At 32.8% G+C, this 20,716-nt stretch overlaps 1 protein-coding gene and 1 long non-coding RNA gene across 2 annotated transcripts; both read left to right on the top strand.

Moving 5' to 3' along the window:
- Positions 1-72: 72 nt before the first annotated feature.
- Positions 73-2,971, top strand: LOC124370180 (52 kDa repressor of the inhibitor of the protein kinase-like). The gene has a single exon (XM_046828472.1). It carries the CDS (start codon positions 560-562, stop codon positions 2,969-2,971), a length of 2,412 nt encoding a protein of 803 aa, XP_046684428.1. The 5' UTR covers positions 73-559.
- A 12,714-nt stretch (positions 2,972-15,685) lies between these two features.
- On the top strand, positions 15,686-20,448 carry LOC124370175. Its single transcript, XR_006923163.1, has 3 exons — positions 15,686-15,971; positions 19,366-19,529; positions 20,377-20,448. It is a non-coding gene; the product is annotated as an uncharacterized LOC124370175 (long non-coding RNA).
- Positions 20,449-20,716: the final 268 nt, after the last annotated feature.

Genomic DNA, 20,716 nt, shown 5'->3' with positions numbered 1-20,716 from the left:
CTTGCTTATTTAAGAAAAAAGGTAGACTACTTTCGTTTACTCACTACCAGTGGCGCACCCAGGGGGGGCTTTGGGGGCTTAAGCCCCCCCCAAGGACCTGATATATCCGACTAATAAATACTGTATGTGACTAATCATTCGTTATGTATCATCATATATGTTTTATCGTACTTTTATAAACTATAATGAATGGTAACGTTAAACCTATTTATTAAAGTAACACAGATTAAATCATAGAAATCAAGAGTTGTGAAACAAATATTTAGACGTATGTATTCACAGTATAACTGCCTGCGCTGCTGTGTTAGCTCCCTCCATTCCATCCTGCTCTATGGCGATGACTACGTGCCGTTGCCATGGGCGACCAGCTCTAGTTTCCACAACTCTCACCAGACGCGCCCGTGCCCGCCCCGGCAGTGAATTTGTCTTTTGTCCAGTTGACAGTCGTAGTTTTATCGAATTGCAGTATAGTGTGTGTTATGGGTTGTCTGGCTGTCAAGTTCAAGCTGTGTTTGTGGTCTAGGTCTGACAAATTGGTTGGACAGTAGTCTAGTAAGTTATGGGTGATAAAAGAAAAGCTAGTATACAAAACTATTTTAAACCGTTGAAATGCCACAAAAATATTTCGGCAAGTAAGGAGCTGCCTACATGTGCTGAACAGCCTGAGTTTGTGTTGGAGGATGTCTCGGGAGCTAACGTAAGAACTCTGCAGTCCGATGTAAGTCAAAATAACTTAGACATTGCTTTGTTTAAAACAAAAAAATTGACAGACAGTGAAAAGTTAAAAGTGTTGAATGACAGATGGGTCCCTCAAAGTAGTTTTAACTTTCCTTACAGAACGTACGGGACTCAACAACGAAAATTTTTGTTTTCATGGCTAAATAAATATACTTGGCTGTCTTATTCTGGAATTGAAGACTCTGCATACTGTGTTCATTGTATGCTTTTTTCCAAAAAAGAAGTAGGCAAGAGTAACGCTCAACATACTGGCCAACTTGTTGAGGAAGGTTTTTCTAACTGGAAAAAAGCATTAGAAAAATTTGAAAAGCATGCAGCCTCACAGTACCACAAGGACTCTTGTGTAAGCGCAGCTAACTTTAAAAGAGTAATGGATAGTGAAATCAAATCAATCGACAAATCCCTTGATAAAGGGAAAGACCTTCAAGCCCAAAACAACGTGAAAAGAATCCTTCCGATAATAGACACTATTATTTTGTGTGGAAGGCAAAATATTGCTCTTAGGGGCCATAGAGATTATGGCGAGTTTGATATAAATCGTAGACCTGCCGAGAATGAGGGTAACTTTAGAGCACTGCTTAGAGCCAGAATTGAAGCGGGGGATCAAGATTTAAAAAAACACTTTGAATCATGTGGAAAAAATGCTACGTACATAAGTTGGAACTTCCAAAACCAAATAATTGATGCTTGTAACCAGATCATAACTGAAAAAATAGCAACTAAAGTTAAAGAGGCTAAGTTTTTTAGTATTCTCGCAGATGAAACGTCCGATGTTTCAACAATTGAACAGTTTTCGTTGTGTCTACGATACGTAGATTCTGATGCATCAAATAATTACCAAATATGTGAGCAATTTCTCAAGTTCATGCCACTAACCTCCACAACCGGTAGGGAGTTGGCAAAAACTGTAATAAAAGGACTTGAAGATAGTAACATTGACGTCAATAACCTACGTGGCCAGGGGTACGATGGAGCGGCTGCCATGAGTGGGAAGTTTAATGGGACCCAAGCCTGTATCCAAGAAGCTCACCCCACAGCAATATTTGTGCATTGCGCTTCTCATAGCCTTAATCTGGCATTATCAAACGCTTCTGAAGTTGCACCTATCAGAAACTGTTTCGGAATAGTAGAGAGGGTGTATAATTTTTTCAACACTCCTAAAAGACAAGCCGTTTTACAACAGTGTATTGCATCGGAGATAAATGTTGAAACCAACAGGAAAAAACTGCTACAACTTTGTCCAACAAGATGGGTGCAAAGGCATGATGCCGTCTTTGTCATGAAGGAGCTTCTTCAACCAGTTGAAGTAGCGTTGGAGGAAATAAAAAACTGGAGTGATAGAGACTCTTCTTCTGGAACTCTTATTTTACTCAGCTCTTTACGTCAAGGCGAATTCATCATTTCTCTCTTGGCATCAGACAAGCTCCTTGGTTACACTGTAAACCTAAGCAAAAAGCTGCAAGGAAGTGATTTGGAACTATCTTCTGCAATCACACATGCTGAAACTGTACTTGAAAGCCTAAAATCCATAAGAACAAATGCGGATGAAGAGTTTCACTCCTTGTTTGAAGAGGCTACCCATATGGCCAACAACTTTGGATGTAAAATCTCCATGCCCCGAACAGTTGGCAGACAACAAAATAGAAACAACACACCAGCAGATACGCCTGAAGTGTACTACCGGCGATCTATTTTCATCCCTTGGATTGAATCTTTGATAAGTTCTTTGGAATCCCGATTCATGAAACATAAAGACATATTGAAGGGGTTTGAGTGTCTGATGCCTACAGCCGATGGATCACGTGGAAAGGAAGAAACCTCAAAACTTAATTATCTGCAGCTGTGTTGTTTTTATAAAAATGACATAATTGAAAGTGGTGGGAACAACGAAAGCCTGCTCAAAGCCGAGTTTGAGTTGTGGCACAACAGCTTTAAGACCCACACCAACACACCAAGAAATGTAATTGATTTGTTGAACTTGTGTGATAAGGACATGTTTCCTAACATCCACATATTGTTGAAAATATTGTGCACTATCCCTGTAACTACGAGTACAGCAGAAAGGTCGTTCTCAACATTACGTAGACTCAAGACCTATCTAAGGAATACCATGGGTGCTAACAGACTGAGTGGACTGGCGGCTTTGAATATTCACCGTGAAATAGAAGTGACCAATACAGAGGTAGTTTCTATTCTCAAAAAATCGACCAGACGTCTAGATTTTGTCTTGTAAATATTTTAACTTTAACTTACATCTCATTTTGTAATCATTAAATTTACATTTGTAATTTAAATGTATTATTTCTTTCCTTGAAAACTTAAAACTAATTAATGACAGTCCAACTTATTCCAGGATGACATTTCATAATAAAAATCAATATAAAGCTTTAACTTGTAATTTTAATAAGGTTTTAATTGAGCTAAAAGCTGGTTTAATGTAATAGTAGCCTATTAACTTAAATTTTTCTCTAATAAGATTAACTTGTAGTTGATTATGAAACAGGCCACAGACAGTTGGTTTTAGCTTACTCAATTATCTAATGATCATGTAATACAGTGATGTACCAAATGTTACATTATTGTAGTTCGATATGTTATAGGCCAACTAATTATATATTACTGGTCATTGAAGGTCATGTAATGGAAAACTATAGGCGTACATTTTATACTTGGGAAGCCGAAGCCCCCCCCAAACCAAAATTCTGGGTGCGCCCCTGCTCACTACGCGTTCTGGGTACTTCGCTTCGGCCAATGTCCAAATAAAATGGTCACTCCGCGACGTGTGTAATTCACGTTGTCCACAACGCGAAGAGAGTAAAAATTTCGGACATTGTCCGAATTTGGAGTTTGAGTGTAACATATACACACTTCAGATCTCACTCCATGCTAAGGAATAGAACACACACACACCATACGGGTACCTAATCAAAGTATCAGCATATGCAAACATTTTGTAAAAAATAAGTAAAAACCGTGAACGTACTTATATAAGGTACACAGTTTAAAACAATTAAAATTAATATACACGTATATTAGTACAATATTAAAAGTTCTTTTTTAAGACATACTATATAGCATTACTTTCTGTTAAATTACCTTTAAGTATAATGTAGCCTACTTGTTAAGATAAATCTTACTCTAGTAAAACCCTATTCTAACTAAAATAAAGGTTATTATTGCAAATTAGTTAAAGTATCATTCGAAGGGACAGATTAATTTGTAGAAGCGAAAATGTGGCTTTACTAGGTCATTAGCTCACACTTATATAATTATAAAAAATTATGTTCATCATAGAAACTCCTACCTTTGATTATATTGCTTTTAGCAGCTATTGAAAGTTAGTTTCTAAAGTATGCTGTCGTTGCGCTACCAGCCAGCACTGCCAGCTTAGTCACCACATAGTTCCGTTCACCGCCCAGAGATGGCATTCCAGTCTAGGGGGGGGGGGGCTTTGCCACCAACATCAACAATTATTGTTTTCGTTTATTGACAGTTACTTCCTCAATTCTGTTATATATTAGTTTGATTTGGCTCATTTGATTCTAAGTATAAACCTTGGGATTCGTCTGATCGTGCCTGTGAAGACTAAACATATTTAGCTATTGAGTTTTGGTTGGTTTCATTGAATTCTTATTTAACTTTTCCTATTGTATTATTAGTCTATACCGAAAGGTCGGTATAAAATGAATTACTTGGTGGAATTTTACTTGCTAAAAGAAAGAAAACGAAACTTCTTCTGGAAATAAAAGGTTTTTATTATAATAAAAATTAAACTAAAAATTGAACACTTCCAATTTTTAATGATCAAATTAAAAATGAAATTAAAAGATCTTTTCAAAAATTATTTACTACATTAAAATAAACTAAAATATATCCTTTCACTCAAATGTTGATACTTCTAATAAATTTCTGCTCGCATCAGTTACTTGTTTGGTGCTTCAATATATTTATATATTACCATGTATCGATTCGAGTATATATATATATATATATATATATATATATATATATATATATACCAGTTCTGGCTCACTTTTGGAGATGAACGGAAATTCTATGTAAAAACTGGTTCAATGTACCATAAATGAAGCTGAGAAATAAGAAATCTCAATGAAAAATTTACCGAATCTATATCCGTTCGCCTCCAAAAGCGACCCAAAACCTGCATATACTGCATATATCTACTCTGTCTAATGTCATAAATGAATCTGAGGAATCACGAATGAAAAATAACCGAATCTATAGCTGTTTGCTTCTACTTTCTTAAGCAGTTGTTCGAAGGACCAATAAAAATGTGTAATATTAAACTGAAAATGAAACAATATAATGTATAGTGTGTATAGGTGTTTTAATAAGTATTAAAGTTCTGCACTTCGATAACTGACCAAATGGAGCCTATACGTTGATTTACAAGATTGAGGTTCATTTTTTAATATTTTTAAAATTACTGTTGAGCTTCTAAGAATAATTGTTAGTTCAAATGGGGAAATATAAAAATATGGAATAAGATCAAAGAACATACTATTAGACAAAAGCACACAGTTAAATCATGAATCTAAAGAGAGAAAATGGTTTTCGTTTCCATTAAATGTCCAAAATAATATCCGAAATTTATCTTGATTGAGGAGAAAATTGTCTCCAAATACGAATGACCATAATAATAATGAAGCACTGTTACTTTGCACCGCCCATTGCCTGATACCTAGACATAAATTAAGGACTAGGCTTCAGTAAGTCCAGTTTTCATTAAGTCCAGGACCTTGTATTTTGACTAGGCTTCAGTAAGTCCAGTTTTCATTAAGTCCAGGACCTTGTATTTTGCCATTTTAATACTGGCTGTTTCATAAAGTCCAGTTTTCACAAAGTCCAGTTCTCTAATATTAATTTAAAATATAACGCAGTTTCATAAAGTCCAGTTTTCAATAAGTCCAGGAGTTTAATATTATTAAAATACAGCAGTGTCAGTAAGTCCAGTGTCACAAAGTCCAGAAGTACAGTCTGTGCCAGAGCAAGTCGCCGGCGACCGTCATGTTGCTATGTTGCAGGGGCAATTCTGAAGGCGTTCCAGCCTCAGCGCAAATTTAATAATTCATGTGGATTGTTATGTAAAGCAGCCTAAAAAGAATTAGTTTCAATTCAACCTTTAAATATTTATCTTTATTTTATGTATATTTGCAATTGTGTATCTAACTTATAGTTTTAAAATGTGGTTTTTCATACAAATCATAGAATAAATAGAAAACAATATTTTAATTATTAAACTTTATTCAACCTTAATTACATTAATTAATAAATATAAATATACATTTGGAATGTTTATTGTATCTGTACTATGTATGTCCAATTAAATCACCGTAAATAACAAACAATACATTCATAACAAAATGTTGCATTATTTTACTATATGAAAACTCAAATTCTCAATAATGCCAGATACTCAACAAATGTTTTGAAAGTATTGAGTTTAGCAAACACACATAAAATATATATTTTTGACGTATCATATGTTCCAATGCTAAAATAAAATTATATAACATTTGCCTGTATTAAATATGTTGTCTTTTATTAAGTAAAACAGGAAATTAAAATTAATCATTTTGCAAGCAACAACTGTCATTTCATTATGAAATTTTATTCAGGAGCTAGTTCTCATAACCAATTAAGATAACTGGTCTGTTACGTATTATGCATAAACCAGTGTTGATTATTTACTATTAAACGCTATTACTACAATGTTATTGATCAAAGTAATAAAAATTATAAGTCTTGTATATTTTATATAAATATTAGCTCTGATAATGGCAGTAAAGAAAGAACCTGCTATATATTTATTATATTATGATCAACCAAACAATAAACAGCATCTGGGATGTTAACCAGTCGGGCCCCTTTAGCTCAATAAACTACCTTGCCCCGATCATGAGGTTATATGACAATTGACTTAGTGGGAAGCCTATCAGTCGTGGGGCTGGACAACTTTCATTTAAAACTGTCTTTCCGCACGATATATCAGAAACTAACTAACATATAGACGTTTGTTTATGCATGAAGCTTCAGTACTGTGTGAGGAACACTGCGTTCGATTGTGGTAAACGTCACACCATGAGATTTGGGTGACATTTAGCATGTATTACATTAGTCTTATGGGTAACCATTGTGATATTGGTAACAAAGCACAATAAATATATTTGTAAACAAACTCAATTTACCCATTATATATTTTAACGTCCTAATAATATTATATATGCCACAGTGCCTTTGTTTCTTCGTTGTGTTTTCACGCGTAAACTACTCAACCGATTGTACTGAAACTTTACATAGACATTCCTACGGTTCCTGGAACGAATATGGGCCTATTCTTATTTCGAAAAACTTTCCGGGCTCCACCATAATGGACTTAAAAATAGCGAAAGTTCTTGGTCTTTAAAGTTTCGTAATTTTTATTGAATGAGCCTGTCAAGTAATCAACCTTTCTGTGTAAACATTATACTAAGGCAGCACACCAATATGTTTATTTAATTTAAGCACTATTTTATTTATATTATATAATCAAATTTAGCTGACACTAAACTCCTGTTCTCAGTCTCTTAGGACTGTATATATATTTTTTCGTCAACATTTTGTTAATCGGGTAAATAAGGCAAATTCAACTATGGAACCGTAACTACAATAAACTCGAAGTCAGTTGAAATGCTCGGAACCAGAGAGAGATTTGATCGAAGTAGGCTTCTCATTCCTAAGAAGGTAAATATATTTCCCTCGTCAGGACAACGATGAAAACTCATCTATGGCACTAAAAATACATTAGACCGGCAGTAGATCACAATAGCTGGAAATAAGCGGTTTTTTAAGCAAAGCTGTTTTCGGAGACCAGTGTAAATAATTTCTTGATGACAGTAACGAGGTAAATTCAGTTGTGGCATCGGAAATATGATGAATTTGAACGAGAAATGAATGCTCCTATACCAACCAAACATGATATAAGATATTGTACCTCTGATCGTCTAACCATAAACACTGAAATTATAAATTAGGTAGTCATATGATGAACCTGATCATATGACTACTTACGTTTGAAACACATTATAGAGGACCATTATATGACATCATACGTGTTTTGATAAAGTTGGCTTCGGACTTTGATTTTTTTTTACCCGCGGGTAAAAACTTGTATGACGTATTAACACATGTAGACTAATTATTCCAACACATCCCACACCATTTTTAAGGTGAGTGGTGACTAGATGTATAGACTTTTATTATTTAAACACTAGTATGAAACGCAATAAAATGAAAAGAACGTGAATGTATCATATGACAAGATCATGTGTATCATTTCGAAAAATATTTCATAATTAGACTTAATTGAAACTTCATTTCTACATAAACAAGAATGAGGTCAACCATTGAATTTGGCTGATAACACTGAGTTCGATAATGGTGAATGTCATTCCATGGGATATGGCCTAGCGTTAGCTATTATATTTTTATTGGTATTATATGCAAACATTGGGGCAATGAAAATATGGCAGAATAAATAAATTTGAGAACAAACCTAGTCCAATAAAGACTTTTTTACATGGAAAATTTTTATTCATATGGTAAAATGAAAAAATTACCAGAGTGGAAAGTCAATGTTAAAAGTAGGTGACAATATTTAATATCAGAGAACTCTTGAGTTGTAGTTCCCCAATTTAGCTCACCGAAACTTTCATTACTGGAACACTGCTATAAAACATAATTCAATATGAGACTATAATGTGGTAAGTTATCTCGAGAAAGATTTCTTCTGTTAACATTTTGATATAGACTAGGTTGGGTTGTTATCACTCAGTAAGCCAACACAATTTTTATTTTATCTACCGGGGGTATATAAAAATGTCTCTTCTGTGCGACTATTTATCATTCTATCTGCCTGCAGGTATATCGAAAATAAAATGTGTTATAGATTTGAAATTTTGAATGCAAACTCAGTTTGTTATGCAACACGTGGTGTGGCGTGTTGCTACTTTGTTTATATTATATTGAATTAGTAAAAAGCATTTATTTTTAACACGCAAGCCTCTAAACCAAAGCGATAAATGTGCATTTTGAATTTTGCTCCATTTTAATTGTGCAGCTGATGAAACATTGAAAATGCCTCTTCTTGTGTGTATTGTTTCTGGGTAAACGAGACAGACACTCTTTTGTAGTGTATGTGTCTCTGTTGCCGAGATTGCGTTTTGAGCTTCTTCGTTACCGACTGTCTAGGCTAATTGGTTGGCCTAGGCTATCATGTCAGGACCCTATTTAAGCTGGCAAAATCAAGGATATCGAAATCATATTCCTAATGTACTCTGCTGTATTGATCTTTGTCGGATCCTTTTATACGGACGTGGACTCCAGATTCCAGTAGTTAAGGCTGTGACAGAATGTCAGATTTCAAACACTACACAAAGTGGAAGGTGAAGTAGAGCTAAACTATTAAAACTCCCTTTTGATTGAATCAGCCCTTCCAATAACAGTTGTTTTTAAAGTGAACAAACTGTAGTAATTAATGTATGATGGCAGTAATGATAAGAAATTATTTCTGTAGACATTGATACTGATGTGGCATTTTTATGTACTTCCTACGTAATCTCATAGTTAATCCTATAATAAAACTTCCAGACATTTCTTAACTCACGAATATAATATAATAAGATACAATCTAACTAGAACACAATTAAAAAAGCTAGGCTTGGTAATACACAAATAAATGATGGCACTGTTTAAAATTCCATGTTTTATTTTGTGAAATATAATTTTTCTTTTTAAAGGAGCATTTTTGGAATGATTACTAAAAGTATATATACAAATTTATTTAAATAACTGTTTTTCTACACCAGTTTCAATGAAAATACTGTGTTAATCTTTTTTTGTAGTATAGTTTGAATTCTTACTAATGATTTTCATTATACTTTTTAAGTTTTTTTTATCTTCTGACAAACTGCTAAAGAAAGGCCTTCGTGATCAGATATGTACATTGGTAAGAATTTGTCTCTTCTGACGGATCTGAGGTTGTTTCCTGTAATAAGAGTAGTTTTCTAAAACTGTAACCAAAAGGACTATCTAGTGGAAACTGTTAGACTCATGTTATAACTATTAGAAAAATATGATAAACTCCAAACTACAAAATAGATTTATTTTCGTCGATTTATATTTTTTAACGTTCATCCATTATTACGATAGTTATTTACCGATCGATAACACGTGTTAATTTCTTCCTCAACCATGTCAGATATTCCACTACTGTTATGCCACCATAATAGAACAAACTATGCAATTTTGTTGAATAATTCCAACACAAACAAAATAGTGAATTGCTTCAGTGTTTCAATGAAAACAAATGTACAACAATGCTCATGATTTCCAGGAATTTATGTAGTAATTGTTTGTGCGAGACGAAAGCTATAGACAGTACAATGTGTCACAACCGGATACGGGAGGTCCTCCATAGCATGTTGCACCTGTCAATGACCCATTATCTCAAATGTGACGAGGGTGCAATAAACCAACACTCCCTCGCCCCTCGGTTCGAACCGTGAGCCTGCCAGGCTTAAGGAAGTCCTCGCCGAATATTTATATTGTTTGAGTTTATCCTACTCCAGAAATCAGATTGTTTTCTAAAAGTGTCTATTTTATTGCTAATATAAACTAATCTATCAGAACTGTTTATAAAATGTTATGTATAAAGTTAAAAGTGTTTTAATTTTTACATTAATGATGAACTTCTAAACGAGAATAATAAATTTACATGAATTGTTAACATAATGTAATTTATTCCTCGGGTAAAGTACCTTTATTTCAATGTATAATGTTGTATATAGGCAGATTAAAATAAAGACTCAAAGATACAAATTTCTTATAAACTAAGACTAGTGTGTATGTGAACATTTTAAAATTATCTGGTTACTTTCAAATGACAAAACTACTTGCTGACGCTTTCAATGGAGTGTTTTTACAATTAAGTACACATAACCAAAATAAACTATTAAAATGATAAAAAATATCCATCAGTACAGAAATCTGCTACATGAGGAGTAGTAAAAAATAGCACAAAGCTAAGGCAGTTTCCGGGTAGCCTACAGCTGACTTCACACAGTCCACAGATCTCACAGGTAGATAACGATGAAACGTTCTCTATCAAATTTGATTCGTTCCATTTCACCCTTGACATTGTACTCAACTAACAAAGTATAATAGAAAACGGTGGATTAATTATAAAAAATATTTTAAATCAAATTACACGTTATTGTTTTACAACCTCTCTAAGTTATAAGGAGGAAAGAGGGCCTAGACAGGCAAATATCTATATCGTTATTAATGTATCATGTTTACCTTTTTACTTAGTAATATAAGCCTCTCAATTTAACCTTATATTTGAAAGTTGAATAAATTTGAAAATTGCATTTAAATGTTTGATCGGCAGGTTTAGTGAGACGTGTTTTCTTGTCTAGTACCGTGCGGGCTAGAAGAGTTTTGAGCACTTTGTCACCCAAGTTCCTTTGGCTCGGTTCCTTTTTTAGAACTTCTTAACATTCTTGAACCAGATAAAACTCTCCAGCGGCCCACCTCAACCATGACGTTTAGACTCATTTCGTATACTCTATTGCTTTTAATCTGGTTAATGGGTTATCTTCAAATACGGATTTACTGGCTTTAGAGTTTTGGTAAGGAATGCAAATTAACATAACAAGATTATAAAAATATGTGCATTTAATTAAATGTTTATGTTAAGCAAAAGCCATAAATAATTTCATATAGGTCAGTTCATCACTAAACATACGAGTATTTCTATTCAGACTAAAATTGTAACCGATTTGATTGCGTTTGATGGAAACTAATTGTATATGCAATATTTTCCAAAGTACACAATTGCGTAACTGATGACTTGAGTTGTTACTCTGAGTTGCCAATTTTAATGGATAACGTTTTAACTTGTATAGTCTACCAAATATTCTAAGGAGGCTTCAACGGGAGCGCACAACACCGGAAGTTCGTTTCCTTTCCCACGCGTATAAACTTACTGTAGGATATCGCTTAAAATTTCGTTGAGTACGTTCTACACTTACCGCACGGTAATTTTTTAATTGAACCTAGGGTTTATTGCCTTCGTTATGAATCTATTGTTTACTAATATTGAAAGGTTTATGATATTCTGTAAAGGCCTACACCTGCACAAAACACAGATGTTTTGCAAATTGTTGTGTAGTAAAAATCAGGTTACAGAGTTATTTTAAATTTGGGTTAACAGGTGGGAAAATCTGAAGATCTTGTTAATGTGAATTGTACCTTAGCGGGTTATCACACGCTATTAGTACAAAGCAAATAAAAAAAACAATTTGGGTTATTGTTGATAAGCCGGTTATAGTGGGCTTTTTAGTGGGAATATCATATTTTTTCGTATTCGAAAAGTGGCTGGTCGAAAGGGTCGAAGTCATAGCGAAGATTGACAGAAATGAACGCTGAGCACTATGGTAGACGGACTGTAGGTCCACGTCATAAAACTGCCGGAAGCATTTCTTACCTACTTCTTGAGGGGTGGACAGTTGGTCCACGGTCCCGGCCTGGGACCCACTGTCCGACTCACGGGTTTCTTTTGATGAGGGGTTGACAAGGGATCGTCGTACTCACACTGTAGCACTTGAATGGATGTTTCGAGATCTAAACTCTATATCTGCTAAATAGTTTTCAGTACACTACATAAGACAGCTGCAAAAAGAATGAAACAAAATTATAGACATAAAATAAAGTCAGGTTAGTTACGCCATTTCTAACTTAAGAATGTCTGTAACGATTATAGTGGCCTTTGCTTTATTGGATACGTTTTCGCTCCGACTAGGAGAACAACGATTAAAATATCTTAAGAATGCACAGAAAAATCACGTAAAGAGAACAAGACATTTATATAATAGTATAAGAGCCTCTTAACTTTAGTCAATTGTTCTGTGTAAACATTGTTTTATAGTAGCACAATCATAAATTACCTTACATTTAGTCACGAAAGCATAGAGTAAGCTTGATAATAACATCACTTCTCATTTCAAACTTTTTTGTGACCACTGTTGAGCACAAATAAGACAAATATTTAGATAAATAAACTACAAGTTTTATTAAAAGTCTACTTTTAACTGTACACTTTAGTAAATATTGAGTATGCATTATGAGTACTGTATGCAGACATCAAAAGAATGTACTATATAACTTTTATATAGTTATAAAACGCATAGTTTATTTGACTTTTGACAGAAGTAGGCTTCTTAGAAGTTTGTATGTACCTTGTTCGAAAAAACAAAGCAATATTAACTAGGGCTTTTTTATTAATTAACACTAAATTTTAAAACTTTTAATGGTTAACGGTTTATTTTAAAGGGGAATAAAACTAATAGGGTTTAAGAATAAATTTAATAATTTGGAGCGTTCGAGGTCCTTATAACTGCTAGTAATTAAACATGTTATCTCCTGTCGTTCCGGGATCACTATTTGAAATAACGTTAATTTTTTTCGCAGCGTTATATAGCGATGAATAGCAATTGGAAGTTTGAATGAAACTAGACAAATTTTTTAGCCGTTCATCAAATTCCTGTTTGAGTGATATTTACAACGTATCGATAACGGCATAAGGTCACTATTATGTAAGTTAGTATGTCTGTGTAGGCAGATGTTTTGTTTACTGTTTGGATTATATGCCAAGAGCCACTATTTAAGGTAATAACATATTTTTTCTTCGTATCTATTTAACTTAATTTGGTACAACTTTAAAAATGACATATTAGATATGAACTAAATGGTTATTTTCACTATTAACAATGTTAATAAAACAATAAACCATCCATTGCAATTAACGTGTAGGTACTACGAGTAATGTGTCTACTGGTATATACAGTATTATACAAACGATGGTCCAATATAAGGAATAACTAATACAAACTTACTGTAGATGTTTATGATTCATTAGGACAATGCCAAATTAATCAGAAAGTAATATAATGCTATGTGGAATTCGTTAAGATATAATCCCTATTAGTAATCCACTTCATATGTGATAGCTTGAGTAAACTGTTGTTAATATTTACTGCTTTACCAGTACGCTGTGCGAATGTAGTGGAAACATCACTGACCAGAATAAAGAATAAGTGCAGGTAGAAAAAATAATGCACGGCCAGGTCAGTTTTGAAAAGTAGGACAGTTAGTCCGCAGGTGTCGGCGTGGACTAACTGTCCTACCCTGCAGAAAAGTGACGTCAGCCACTCTCGTCAAACTAGGCGTGGACCTACAGTCCTACAATCGAGATCCGATTATGGCCATCTACTAAGGCACGTGACTTCTTTAGGCAGTATCAGTATAAACCCAATTACTATTTCACCTCGGAGTACTTAAATACTTTAAGTATTTTAAAAGGTTATTAAAAGGGTATCTATACTTTTTGATCCGAAGTCATGATGCAGCTTTGCTCTTGTTTAGTGATTGTACTGAACTATTTTGTTAAGTATCTTGTTAATTTTATGATTCAATTTTGTTTTAGTCGCATATACTTCATATTAACTGTACTTGTAGTAGAAGATTATTCCTATATAAGCTTCCTGGTGATTGGTGGTAGAAAGGTTTTATTGAAAACTTTATGCTCTGAGCTGATATTTTACCTCCTCTTATTAGTTGAGAAGTACTATAGAATATTAATTTTAGGACCTAATGTTTCAAAACTTTCCCCAGGGGTGGCTGGACCCCTGATATAGAGTTTTTTATACCCTCTACTCTACTGTTTTCAAGGCACCCTTCAGAGTACATTTCTTGATGCACCACTGCTTTTGCATTGGATCTAAATACCATAGTCTACACAATAAATAAATATTTCGGGTCTTTTGTAGAAGAGTGCCACCAGTCTTGAAATATGTTCTATAGCGATGGCATGTTGTTTGAAGGGTCTTATGACGATCTGTTTCAAGCTATCTGGCGGGACATGAACCTATTCTGGCCTCCACAAGAATAAACCCTTATATAGTTTGTAACATCATTTTTTTCTTTACAATGTGTTCAAATTTTGTCCAATACATATATACTGAGTGTACAATGTGGTTTTGTTGGTCCTGTATCCATAGAAAACATTTCAAGACTGGCGGTCCTCTTCTACAAAAGACCCAATATTTCTATAATGAGACAGATACAAATATTAATTTTTGTTATGTTAGTTTATTATTACACTTGTTTATGTTTTGTTCATTATTGTATTTTGTATCATATATACCGGAAATTAGCAGAAGAATGATACATTTATCTTTTTAATAAAATAATTCACTTACATCAATGTGGAATATATCTAACATCTGACGACGAAAGGGCACGTAGTATACAACTCCCTGAGAGGTTTTATACTCAAGTTATATTATATTGTCAATAAAACAGATGTAATGAGTTTTTAGGGAAAGCCTGATTATTCTTAAATTACCTTTGATGATATCAAGACATAATTAATTAAGGCTATTAACGGTGTGGTTATTTTAAGTTCTGTGAAATATGTTGCTGTGAATCTACAATTTGTGTAGTCAAATATGCGATGAGTCAGATTTCATATGACAATAACCACACACAATTGTGTTTTACCACAGGCAATAATCATAATTAAATAAATACTTTGTAGTCATATTAAGCTAATAAAGGCATAACATGTAATTTTTACAGATTTAATACATAATAGTTTACGAAAAATGGAGTGCTTTACTTATAATTCCTGTCAAACATGGAATATAGTATAGAAGGTACGCAAAATAGCCATTCTTTATAGAAGGAAAAGTTATTACAAATAATTAACAATGAGTTTCATTTAAACCCACAGATTGACTGGAGAGACAAGAAATTATCTTATCTCGGAGTTAAAGAGACTGAGAGAGAAATGGAGGATATCTTTTCAAACGCGCAGTAGGGCACGCGCAGGTTTAGTGAGGTGACAGCTGGCGTTAGCTTTGAGCAGTCACCAGTCACAGTCAGTCGTTGAGCCCAAGCGCGATTGTGTTGTGATAGTTGGGTTGCAGTTATTAGCGCGGTTACACACCACGGTTGGGTGGGGCTTGTTTTGGTTCATCGCTGTTGACTTCAACCTGCCTGTGGTCTGGCGATCTTACCCGACGACATGGAAAACGTTCAACTAAATTTCACAGTGGGGTCATGAGATTCAATGCTTCTTTGTACTTACAGCGTTGTCCGATCATCTCAAGGTAAGTAAATTATTGATTTTTATCTTAGTGTAGTAAGATAAATGTATTTAATTAATAAATGTAAAAGTAATTTATGTCAAGCCCAATATAACTTAGTACTAGCTCAATTTATAGATACTTAATAGATTTGTAAACAAATTTCAGTACAATAAAAAAATTTTAACATGTGGTCTGACTTACTCTTTCGTTATTTAATATTTTAAAGTTAAAAGGACTAGTAGTTTTAAAAATGTGTCTTAGATTGAAGACTCTTGGAGCCATTGAGGAAAGAAATTAAAAATAGTACCAAATTTTAATAAAACAATAATTTTTCAATAAGGTTTATTTTTTGGACGAGGCCTTTTAAAACCAAAGGTTTCATAACGAGCACAAATAAATAATTACATTAGTTTAATTAAAATTAATATTAAAATACCGTATGGTTTAAATATGCATATACAAGAATGTTAGAAACATTTCAGCCATAAAATTTATTTATGACCACCGTTTAATTTTTGAGTAAAATAAACCTTATTAGAAAAGTATTGCTTTATTAATATTTAGTACTATTTTAAATGTCTAATAGATACTTTTAGGAGAATTGCATTTTATAACAGTTTCTCTTCCTTGTAACATTTAAAAATAAATACTTCACATTTTCAAAACCTTTATAAAAAGATAAGTGATAAGTCAACACAATCTACAAATTAAAATACCTGTTCTCTGTAATAATACAAAGCAATCAAAAGCAAAGAAATTAATAAATAAGATTATACAGTTTTTATTGGATTGTGTTTAAATGGAATGATTGGTTATTTTTGGACATACTACGAAAATGTATTGTTTATGAAAATCCTAGCAAATTTTCAGCATTATTATAAAGTCATGAGTAGTACTGAAGTAATTCAAGAAGAATTTGCAGTGTATTTAAGGTTGCAATGAATTCTAAGTAGGTATTAAACTTGTTTAAATTTGGTTATTTATGATGAATAATTTGAAAGGATGATAAAATTTCAGACATTTCGCATTGTGATATGTTTCAAAAAGTTTATCACCACATCTCAAGAATTAATTTCTACCATCTTCTTTCAGGTGTATAAAACTTATTTAACAACTAAACGGCCCTAGGGCCCTGTTTATAACACCGTGTGGTCGGCCTTTTCTTGACCAATCTGCCAATATGTTGTCTTGTACATATTAAGCATATTCTGTTGCCTATTTGTAAATCAAGATTAAAAATTATGAACAGGGAATGAGAAATTTTTGATATTGGAAACATACATTGAAGTAATGATATCAAAATAATAAGGGTTTTCCTGTTTGGGTTATTGTAAAAGGTCTACCTATTTATTTCTTTACGGAGATATTAACGCAATTGTTATTAATGCAAAGGAAAAACAGTTACAACGTGAAACAAATTTTTGTCATATATAAATTGAAGAATTTGCTGCAAATAGAACAATTATGGAACACTACAGTTTAGTGTAGAACGTATTTCACATTTTCGATACTCCATAACTTAATTAGTATTTTCAAATAACACCAAAATATTGTGTAATCTGGTAAACTATTATTTAAATATAGCCTACAGTTAAGTTTTTGAAAATTATCTTATGAATGACTTTTAGGATGTTATCACATAGATCATGTATGCAATTATTAATACGTAATTCATTTGTCACAAAATCTACCTACTTCAAACTATGCTGGTAGGAGAATTTTACAATAGCTTTTTGAAACCAAATTTTATTTACTGCTTTAACAAATGTGTGGGTACAATAATATTCAGGTTACAGACTGGCGGCCTGGAGTAACGCTTTTTAGTTATTTTGGTAGCCTATGTTTATTGGGTTTTGGTGAAATTAGTTTCAGATAAATTTTATTTATATTTCTCAACAGATAGTATATACAATTTTATTTTTGTAAAGGACACCGTGAGAAATTTCTTTTCCAATTGCATTCCAAACACAAACCACACCACACAGAGGTTGTAAAAAGGGTCCTTGATAAGCTTGATTTAGCCCTAAGGATTACGGGTAAAACAATAAAACTTGGTGCATCATTACTGCGCCTATAAATCTACGTTTTGAAGTGACTATCATTTTTTGTCATGTTGCCCTGAAATAAAGAAATAGTTTTTAAGGTAGTCTTCACATCTAATGGAGGATGGTCTACAAGGAGTTTGGCTATACATTTTAACATAAGCATACCCCAAGTTATACATTATTTTAAACAAACAATAATTTGATTTAGAGATTCAGTAACCACCTTAAAAATTATTTCTTAGGTCCAGTATTAATTTATTAAGTTTAATTATTTAGATGTACACCATCCTCAAGTGTCTCGAATTTATTATTGGAGTACACACTTATGAGAATTTGTTCAATCTAGTCTACACCTTGTAGACTAAAGATTTGAAGGAATTATGTGACCGATATTGCATTTGTTAAAAATTTAATAAAATATACTAAATAAGTGCAATATTTCATAAAATATTAACCATATTTAAATACGTAGGAGGAAAGATCGATATCATAGGCAATCTAAAAGTGCTTTCTTTTTAAATACAGCGTGCTCGGGCGTTCACTTCTAAAACCCCTCATGGACCGGAAATTCCATAGATAGTGAACTTCCGGCGAGTCGCGTAATTGCAGATTCTCGTGGGAACGAAACGATACAGACTCATTGTACTCATTCATAGGAAATAAATATTTAGTAATTCTTAAATATTAAATTAATAAAATTGTATTTATTTTTTTCTATACCAGTGATTATGAAGTAAAATTTTATATTGGAATGCTGTACATTCTTCACAAGACTTATTTATATCAAAACATAATTCCTGTTATATGATTTTATATTTTTCTTCAATAAGAAATCTTCTAAAAAATCTGAGTGATTTGTTTGACCCATTGTGTCTCAGAATAAACTACTTTAATTATCTGTAAATAACAATGTGTCAATTAAAACATGAAAGTATACTGCTGAATTTACTGGAAAATTGACACTACGCGGGATGTTGCGTGTGAGCTAACTTCTGTACGTACTTTTTAAGCGCATAAATAAAGAAGATTGTACAAAAAAATTAAATTAAAAGAACAATATGGAAAATGTGTGAATGTATTGTATCTCTAATTTTAAATATTTGCATCAGGAAATTTTGCCGAATTGGGTGCAGGGGACAATAACGTTTTATTAGGGATCACGAAGAAATATATGAGAAGATAGAATGAGTTCCCAAGTTGCTTATCTGTTTAAACATAATAATACTTTTAGATTTTGACAAATGCGGCAATTTGCCCTTGGGTGCCACCTCTTGCATGTTGTTAACATTAATTTGATTATTTAGATTAGAGAACAGTGTGTGAACTGGCGAGAATATTGTGGTCGAAATTTATATAAATTCTTTGTCCAGGAGCTTGCCGGGATGCTGCCTTCTGTTCCTTACTTACTTCCTGAAACTACTCATCTGTTGTCCCTCCATGTGAAGGAGATCTTCAGAGATCTTCAGTCAGTGACCTGGAAGCTAGCAGCTATTCTTCTTGCTGTATCAGCTATTCTTCCTTCATTATTTCCTGAGTATTTCTTAATGTTACTCTTATTTTATGCTTACTTTGTGAAGATATGTAATGAAAAATCTATAAATAATTATAAAATTAATCGAATAAAATAGTATAATTATTGATACATGAAAACTTGTCAGATTGGTATTGAAATTATTCATATTTACTATTAAATAACGAAAAGAAAAAGCTATTTAAACTAAGCTTTTGTATTTACTAAGAGGTTGTCAGTTACATCTTAATATCAACCTCATAAGCAATACAGTAATGTTTCAAGGGGTTATGTTATATTTGTTTTCTGCATCTGCAAGGGGTTTCTGCCCAGTATGTGTACATCAGTCTAGACATCTAACTTATTTTAAAACTATCTGATGACAAACTGGTTTGTATTAGGAATGTTAACCTTTTAGCTGTTTCACAAAGATTTATTGTCATTCCTGTTTTTGTGGAATACTCTTTCATGCCAACATCGTTGTGCAGTAAATTTGCTGTATATATTATTTTTATATATTAGTATATGTATATACCTATTTGTAGATAGTAAAATTGTCAATACAAATAAAATTTCGTGTTTTTTATTTACATTCAGGACAAATTTATAAAATGGTGAACAGCCATAGATTTAAAGTTTACTGCCTTTTTTTTTCATTTAGGCTGTTTAGAGAACATTTTAGAAACCTGTTAATTTAAGATGGGCTGATATCAAGAGCTGATCATACTACAAAGGCGATTGAATAAAAATATTATGTAAAAATTTTGATAGCATCAGCTAGAGTTTAATTTAAAATATAAAAAGCCACCAGTAGCTAATTTTCTGAATGAATACTGTATTACACCACCAACAGGATTGATATTTCTTACAGGTGAACTGGGTATGGGTGGATGGGCCAGCAGGAACGCATGCTGCATAGAGCTGTGCACAATCAACATGGCAAGAAAACTAAGCAAACAAACATGTTTAACTTTTTCTTTTAGGTTAAATTTGTACTGTTTTATTATTTGTTGAATTTTTCATTGTACAGTTTGTACGGTTCCTATTTAATTTGATAATAAGAAAACCATCTTGCACCAATTGTTTCAGATAATCAATGCACTGCTGTAAACAGTCCTTTTACCTCTAATCATAAAGATCAATAGAACATAGATTTAAGCAGTTTTACATATTAAATATTTAGTATAAAGAAGTAAGAAAATAACATTTAT

Source organism: Homalodisca vitripennis, unplaced genomic scaffold (assembly GCF_021130785.1).
Source record: "Homalodisca vitripennis isolate AUS2020 unplaced genomic scaffold, UT_GWSS_2.1 ScUCBcl_1;HRSCAF=141, whole genome shotgun sequence".
Taxonomy (NCBI): Eukaryota; Metazoa; Arthropoda; class Insecta; order Hemiptera; family Cicadellidae; genus Homalodisca; species Homalodisca vitripennis.
This window is presented reverse-complemented; position numbering and strand designations above follow the sequence as displayed.

Coding starts and splice junctions, on each gene's coding strand:
- LOC124370180 (XM_046828472.1), top strand. CDS start 560: ATGGGTGATAAAAGAAAAGCTAGTATACAAAACTATTTTAAACCGTTG.